This window comes from Gymnodraco acuticeps, unplaced genomic scaffold (genome assembly GCF_902827175.1).
Source record: "Gymnodraco acuticeps unplaced genomic scaffold, fGymAcu1.1, whole genome shotgun sequence".
In the NCBI taxonomy this organism is placed as follows: domain Eukaryota; kingdom Metazoa; phylum Chordata; class Actinopteri; order Perciformes; family Bathydraconidae; genus Gymnodraco; species Gymnodraco acuticeps.
The window spans coordinates 1,736,827-1,745,656 of NW_022989947.1; the positions used below are offsets into that span (position 1 = coordinate 1,736,827).

The following is an 8,830-nucleotide window of genomic DNA, read 5'->3' on the forward strand; positions in this document are numbered from 1 at the left end:
TTAGCTATTATGCCCCGACACTCTGCCTCTCCATGTTTTGTTGTTACCCGTCCCAGAAGACCTGAGGCACCTTGATGGCTCGTAATTATGTAGGAGTTCAACAATATACTTTGGTCCTAAACCATGTAATGATTTAAAAACTAGCAATAGTACTTTAAAATCAATTCTTTGGCCGACTGGAAGCCAATGTAAAGATTTCAGAACCGGACTGATGTGATCCACTCTTTTAATGTTAGTGAGTCGTGCAGCAGCGTTCTGAATCAGCTGCAGCTTTCTGATGGATTTTTTTGTCAGCCCTGTGAATACACTATTGCAGTAGTCGAGTCTACTAAAGATAAAAGCATGGACAAGCTTTTTATAAGTCCTGTTGTGACATTAGTTTTTTAATCCTCGATATGTTCTTCAGGCTGTACTCAGAATTGAATCAAAAGGACTTTCCACTGGATAATAACTGCAGTGATGTATATGTTTTAGCTGAATACATGTTTTGTAACCCTAACTGATGCAGTTAGTCACTTCTTTAATGTTTGTTCTTTCTGATGTAAAGTCAAGGTTGTAACTGTTTGCAATGAAGTTGTGGGGTGCTGAACTGTTCCTTTGATTTATGATAGTAATTACTTGTCTTTCAAATTTGAAGGAGGGTGAGCAAGCATCTTGAGGAACATTCATCATTATCTCCTCCAGAAAATATAGTTTATTTAATAATAACACTGAATATGTGAATCATAAAAGGGATTGACAGCTGATAGGAATTATATGATTGTTAATATTATCATATTCATACAGACACACATCGATGAGACAGTTAATTAATGTACTTATTGCAGCAGTCTGCATATATTTGGTACCCCTGCTGGTCTAAGAGTGAAACCAACTCATTCAGTTATTGTTCAGTTAAAATTCATTAAATGATGTCTGCCACCATATATTTATATGTAAGGCTTTACTGATGTGCCACAATAATGTCACCTAATGTTATTGAGTTAAAATAAATATTGTGGCTTTCCAAGTTAACATTAATTGATATGACTGCGATTACATCAGCATATACTTCTGCCAGGGGATGCCACCCCTGAAATTCTCCTGCCACCCTCTTGCCACCTCATGAATATTGGTCTAGATCCGCCCCTGGCTCTGTCAGATGTTGTTTTGAGGAAAAAGTGATTAGTGTGCGGTGTCTCTCCTGCCTCTCCTCTCCTCTGTTCTCTGCTCACCTGTTCCTCCTCCCATCAGCCACCTACCCCGCTGCCTACAGCCTGGTGGGACAGCCGTTCCCCCACCAGCCCACCCTGTTGGCCCAGCAGCCGCAGCAACCGCAGCAGCTGCAGCAGCTGCAGCAGCGAGAAGGTAAAGTCACTGAGATAATCGTATCTTAGAGGAACAGTCCTGTGGTTTTCAATGTTTCAGCCCATTTACCACAAACCACACACGCTTTACATAACAGATACCACTATACAGACACTGCTGCTGTAAAACTAGATATATGTTAGTTTGTATGCACTTCTGATATGGAAAATGCATTAGCTGACTTATAAAATATATAATTGATCTAAACTACAAAGTTTGCATTCATCTTGGTCCAACGAATGGCTGAAACTAATGATTATTCCCATTTTTGTGCAATCCAGTCATCTTTTGCATATTTTATTATTGGTTAGTTTCTAAAAATGTGTAAAAATGTCACAAATAACAGTATTCTCAAATTAGTTTTGTTTTATTTGACCAAGCATTAAAGAAAACACCAAATTATTCAATGTACACTATATAGAAATGAGAAATAACAACACATTCTCATATTTAAAAGCTAACAGGTTAGTGCCGTCCTTTAGATGTTTATGCAGGCATTCCAGCAGAAACCACTCGGAGACTACAACATGTACAAAACTGTGCCGCCCGGATACTCACAAAAACACGCAAATCAGAGCACATCACCCCCATCCTTCACTCACTCCACTGGCTCCCTGTAACACACCGGATCAACTACAAAGCCCTCATAATGGTCTTCAACTCCATCAGCCACACTGGCCCCACCTACCAACAGGAACTGCTAACCAGAAAACATTCCCATACCTCACGCACACTCAGGTCAGACAGCTCCAATCTCCTGGCTGTTCCGCGGACAAAACTGGTCACCATGGGAAACCGTGCTTTCTCCTCCCTGGGTCCACGTCTGTGGAATCAGCTTCCAGAGTACGGACCTCGGCATCACTCTCAGTTTTTAGGAAATGCCTCAATACCCACCTGTTCCACACCGCATTTTACTGACTGCCCTTTACTTTATTTATTTATTTTTAAACCTTTTATGTTCTTAACCTTTTATTTTTTATATTGCCATATTTTATCCAATATGCTCCTTTATATATCTTTTAACTTATTTTTCCTTATAGATTTGTGAAGCACCTTGAGATGACGTTGTCTTTAAAGTGTGCTATATAAATCAAATGTATTGTTATTATTATTATTATGATTATGAACTACATAGACAAGATAGTGATATCAATCTGACTATCAGCAAGAAAACATATAAATGCATTTCACAAAATGTTGTACAATAACTGCTTATGTTTTAAATATGAATCAATTATTCTCACTGTATATTGTTGTCATGCTCATTTCCATTCATATGATATAAAAGAGATTTTTTTTTTTTTAAACCTAACCCTTATTATTCAAACTAAAATAAATAATAAAGTCAATAAATGAAATTTGACAAAGATGAGAAACAATACATATATGTGTTATACTGAATAAAAGAGACATAAACAATTGACATAACAAATATAAGCATAAATCAGACTCAGGAGTCTAGGACTTTACCACTAACAATAACTGCTCTAACTATAACTGATCCACACTGATCTCCTAACCTTGTCATCTCTGTGTCGTCTCGTCTCTATTTGTGTCCAGGTCCAGAGGGATGCAACATCTTCATCTACCACCTGCCGCAGGAGTTCACCGACTCTGAGATCCTGCAGATGTTCCTGCCCTTCGGAAACGTCATCTCTGCAAAGGTCTTTGTGGACCGTGCCACCAACCAGAGTAAATGCTTTGGTGAGCCAATGTGATGGCTGTTGTGGCCTTTTAAAGACCAGTTTCACCATACAGTAAATGTCATATTAGCTTTTTCCCCATTTAATTGAATTAAATGTACTTAGTTTGAGCATTAAAACAAACAAATGTATATTTAAAAAGCAGAACAACAAAACCATATATAACGGTGAACATATACAACAGGTTTTCAAGAACTTATAGGACAAATAAATTACATTTCATGTCCAAAATGGAGCAGTAAGATGCAACATGCTTATCTAGTTTTCCCCCTATTCCATTATATATCAATCAATCAATCAATCACATAAACCAAGTCAAAACAACATTTAGATGTAGTCATCCTTTTCATGTAATCATTTGAGTCATTTACATTTTTCCTTCTTTTTAAACTGTTTGATATTTTTACTTTGTTTGATAAATGATGCTATTGATAGACGTTTCATTCTTTCATTCTTCCTCTTCAGGTTTTGTAAGTTTTGACAACCCCTCCAGTGCCCAGACTGCCATCCAGGCTATGAACGGCTTCCAGATCGGCATGAAGAGACTGAAGGTGCAGCTGAAGAGGCCCAAGGATGCCAACAGGCCTTACTGAAGGAGGTGAGTTATTGTCTATTGACACACTTGAGGCGACGGGGAGGGATTGACAGACAGCTGAAATGTGTGTGGAAGTTAAAGAGACAGAGGATATAATTGGGGGGCTCAGCTCTTAAACGGCTGTCTTTCATGTGGAAATGAAGAAGTCAATAACCCTACCGTAGATTAACTTTAATGAGGCGGCAGCTCTCATCAGTTTGAAATACATTGTGTAAAAGCGTCTGCTTCTTTTGTTGCTCAGCATGTAGGACACTTTGATTGAGGAGCTGATTTTTTTACTTGGGTTCAAATGTTTTTGCCTAACCAGTGTTCTGTCGCAGGGTTAAATGCCAACTACTGTTCGTCATTAATTTTTTGTTTTTACTTTTCATTTATTGTTTTTGTGCTGTGCCATATGCCATTTTTCCTGAACAAAACCATCACACCACTCTCAAGACTGTCCTGTCCATACATATATCGTGGAGACGTGCGTCGCTATGGCTACGGTTGCCTAGCAACCGCTAAAACCTCCCCCCCTCTTCCTTCTCACTGCGTTGTAAGTTAATTGGCCTGTGTTGGTTGCTGTGGCGATATTGCCTGTGATGGTTGCCATTAGCAATTTTTTATTTTGGGCCGTTGCCTTGATTCACCATGCTCAAACTGCATGGCGGGTTACTGTGGCGACCATGAACTGTGTTTGGTGCGTTGTGAGTTTCCTCTTATTATTTTGTCCTGGTTTTATTCCTTGCAAACACTGATCAATAACTGTCACTTTACCTTAGCATCTGTAAGCAACTGATGATCATGACATGCGTTTTTTTTTCTCTAAAAGCTTCAATGCTAAGAGCTAAATCAACCTGCTGTCCATCAAATATGGATACATACAATTGATTTCCTTTCTTTTGTTTTCTGATTAGTTGACTTTTTGTCTGTCATGATTATCATTCTTACACATTCCCTTTGTTTAGTTGGTTGGTGTGGTAGTTTTCGGTGAGTGTGGGGTTTTTGTTTGGTTGTAACTCAATTCCAAGTGACTTTGTGCCTGAACTTTGTTTGGTTTCGTGAGACTGGAAATGTACTGATCGTGCCCCTGTAAATGGATTACCACATGGTATTTGTGCGTGTATGTTAAGCAACAAGAAGGTGCGTGCATTTATATTTGTGAGTATTTTGTATTGATTAGATGTGGAAAATTGTTCATGTGTAAGTGACTGTGTGTGTGGGTGTGTGTGTGCAGTGTGTGTGTGTTGTACCACAGAGACACTAACCTTACTTTAGAAGGTTTTGGGTAAAGCTGTTTGGTTCCTGTGACACGTGCTGCTGGCTGAGGAACTGCATTCCTCTGTAGGAATTCTGGGTTTCCAAAAACATTATAATATTAATAAACGTTATAAGAGCTAACACAAATAAGACCTCATGGTATTCAAATATACATAAAACATTTTTGACTTGGCACATAAAATGTTAATTAATCACAGGGTATCTGTAGGTCAATGAACAAGTTTGAAAATGTAAACTGAAATGAAATCCTGAATAATACAAAAATAAATCCTAGCAGATTATTTATATTATTCTGCTTCTGGTATATAACATTTCTAAACTATCTCTAATTTCTTTACAACTCTGTAACATTTTACAAAAACCAATACCCCTTTACAAATATGGAAGTTTTGTAAGCTATATGTGTTATTATTTGTAATGGCTGCATTATATGCCTGATAAGAATAGCCTAGATTTCCTGTCATTTGTTTGTTCATATACTCTGCCACGTTAATATCTTTGGAAATGGTACCCTGTATCTCGAATCAGAAATAAAATGTAGAGTAAATAAGGCAAGTTTGAACAAAGTTTGAGGGTTTGTAATGAATGCTTGTTAAGAGTTTTTAAATGTAGTCAATAATAATAAAGGACAGTAATTCACATTTACTGCTCCGACATTTCTTTAGCTGCAGATGCCCTGTTCGCACAACTAATTAAATGCTGGATGATTGGATTTAACTATCCTCTGTGAGAAACTGCAGTTTAGTGATTGACCTGGTTCTGAATATCATTCGACTAAATGTAACAACTTTTCCCAAGAGTTTTCGTAAAAACAATGGAGCGTTATAGTCATCCCCACCAGAATTCCTACTATGCATGTTCTGAATTAATTTGCCTGCCAAAAGAGATGACAAACTACTCTCTAAGAACGTGCATACACTTGCAGCAGTGTGACTGTCACTATTAGAGTTGCATGGACACTAGTTGATTACTGACACTCCCCTGAGGCATCAGTGCAAGCAGTGTGTATTGCAGACACCACTCCACTTCCAAAGTCCTACATGTGTGTGGGTGTGTGTTCGATGATGATTTGTGAGATTTTTGTTTTCTAATTCTCTTCTTTTTCTTCTTCTTTTCTCTCTTCTCTTCCTCTTTACCTGCAGGTAAAACCTAAGAGTTCAATCAAGAAAACCACTTGGGATGTCCCAGCCTTTTTTGGTTGTTTGACCAACCGTATAGCACAGGAGCAACACTTCATGAAAGCAGTATCACGTGTATGCGCTAACAAAAACAACAGCAGTAATATCGGCGACAGAATAAATCTACAGAAACCGCATCCTCAATATCAGAAGTGCTCCAGATTTCCTATCATTCCACAGCTGGATTCATTTATATTATGTACATACTCTATTGTCGGCAACAAGATCTACATGTTAAGAAAAAGCATATCATGATGTTATTCTTCTGAACAGGGTTCTACTGTATAGTGTGATTTGTGGTCCATGGCGTTAACAGAAGGCCAGTCTACAGTCGGAGGCAAAAGTAAATACTATTCTGTATGATTACCATTGGTAATATTGTTATGTAGATTTAGTTTTATTATTTATACGTACATTTAAAAAAACAAGGGGGAGATTACACAGGAAGAGATTTGGATTTCCTCACTGTATATACCTTGATTTAAAAATGGAGTTTAAAGACTTCACAAGTTAAGATTCTCTGCTGCCACTACTTTTAAAATTATCAAAGCGGAAGGAATGGCTGGGAATTTTTCTATCTTGATTTTTTACGTTTAATTTATTTGGTAATCAATTTGGTGAGGTTGGATGGGTGGAGATGTGACAATTTCTTTTTTCATTTAAGAAAAAAAAAGAGGATTCTTGTGGTCTTCAAGACAATGAACACACTTATTATAGAGTTTTTAATTACATAAATGTACCTATGGAAGTAAAAAAAAAAAACATAATGTTTCTTTATTTATTCTCTACAATCGCTGTTTTAAAACATATGTCTTTAAAAGAAAATAAAGTACAATTTAGAAGAAAAAAATGTGAGTCTGCTTAACTGTCTGCTTCTTGACGTGTTATTTACCAAAAGTTGGCATCTTTTCTGGGTGTAAAGATTCAAAAAATGTATTTTTTTGTTTATTTTTGCTTGAAAATACGTCAGAATACTAAGGTTGTATCAGTGTTAGATCAGTAATGAGATATCCAGGGGAGTGTGCTGCTCTCTATAGGCCTGAAGAAGAATTGAGGAAAGTTCCAAAGAACATCTGGCCTCCAGTGTTGGACTGAATTTAACTAACGCTTTACAGGAAGGAAATACTAAATATATTGTAGTGTTTTTATTGTTGCTGCTTTTGAATTCATTCATACAAGTAATTTGTAAATGCAAGCCTGTAGACAGTGTCCACTATAATTGCACAGTCATGTTAGGTCATTGATAATCCCACGTCAGCCATGATTTATTAATGACATGCATAAATATCTAGGTCAGGTAAGAAGAGGATGGAAAATGCTGAGGTGTGTGTGTAACCACAGCTGGGGTATGAAGTGAGGACGACTGCCACAGCTTTTTGGGTTCGGTCAGATGAGTCCAAACCGGTCCAAACACGCCTTGTCCTCCTCCGGCATGCCTGGGAGTATGAACTGTGATTAGTGCCACTAACAGACAGCAGAATGAGGGATAACATCTGTTCTGTTTACCTTGTAGCTGCAATCTAAGGAGAAACCCTCCTGCAAAAAGACTGTAACTTGAGGATACTATAAGTTATAATGTGAAATATTAGTAACTAATACTTAGTAAGTAAATAATCTGACAGTTTTAGGAACACATTAATGTGTGGGTAAGACACTCTTTGGATATCACCACACAACAAAGTACATGTGTGCAATAAGAAGGAGAAAAATGTTACTACACAATGGTTGGAAAATGTCACATGTGTATTTTTATTTAATGATGTCCATCACGTGGAAATCGACCTTCAAGACATCATAAAGGTGTGGATGAAAAAAATAACAACAATATGTAGAGCAGGCTGAATAAAGTTGTACAAGCTGCACGTGCACACAGCACAAGCCTGCCTCACAGCCTTGAATCAATTCTGACTTATGACATTTTTTTTATTTTGCATATATTCTGATGGGCAAGTCTTTTTTTGCCTTTGTTGAAAGCAGTAATTAATTAGTCCATGTAAATGAATGTTAATTTGGTCTGGGCTGGAGTCCTAAAAAAAGCACATGCTTGTTTTGACATCAAGAGCTCCTATCTCAAAAATGCCCCAGAGGGCTGTAAAATCTGGAGAAAAAATGTACTTGGCCCAACTTGAGCGTGGGTAAGAGTGCCTTGCCTGTTTCAACTTGCCTTAACAAAGAGAAAACTACTGTTAGAACACAAGAGGTTTTAAACTAGTCTAATAAGGAATAATTCACAGATAATTCACACTTAATCTAATTTATTTGGTGTATTTCAATGAATTATTTCAGCACCCATGCTGTACTTGAGTTAATCATGCGGTGACACTAAAATAAATGTATGGATTAAAGGGTGTTTAGGTTGCAACATGAAGTGAGTGTCTGATTCTACCAGCAAAGGCCAAACGTTTAAGTACTATCTGCAAATATATGAACACCATACAACATTATGACTTGATATGTATACTAAATACTTTACTCTATCAACTGGATAACATGCCCATTTTTGTAAATAAACCACAATAATATACTAATATTTTAAAAAGCACACATTATTCTTTGAAGGGTTCACCATAAAATGTATACTTTTTTAAACCTTCTTTGTGTTTAAAAGTTTACGAGTCCTAAGATACAAATTCAGTGAAATTGGAGTTCATTATTATTTTTGCCTTTATGTATGTACATTTTTAACTCTCGATTTTGATAATATGATTAATTTTACACAATGGTCTTTCAAGTCCAAAAAGTATCCT

The 8,830-nt window shown here is 37.0% G+C and overlaps 1 protein-coding gene across 2 annotated transcripts in view; it reads left to right on the forward strand.

Annotated features, from left to right (window-relative positions):
- The window catches only part of celf3a (cugbp, Elav-like family member 3a), a 30,708-nt gene extending 23,788 nt beyond the window's left edge, over positions 1 to 6,920 (forward strand). Inside the window, exons 11-15 of one of the 2 annotated variants that reach the window (XR_004568455.1) lie at positions 1,234 to 1,347; positions 2,908 to 3,051; positions 3,516 to 3,648; positions 4,081 to 4,180; positions 6,048 to 6,920. Coding sequence is in view for 1 of the 2 variants with exons in the window: in XM_034210283.1 (XP_034066174.1) it covers positions 1,234 to 1,347; positions 2,908 to 3,051; positions 3,516 to 3,643 (386 nt within the window). In the remaining variant the exon portion in view is untranslated. The remainder of the gene's footprint in view (positions 1 to 1,233; positions 1,348 to 2,907; positions 3,052 to 3,515; positions 3,649 to 4,080; positions 4,181 to 6,047) is intronic. The other variant, XM_034210283.1, reaches the window with a different exon arrangement.
- Positions 6,921 to 8,830: the final 1,910 nt, after the last annotated feature.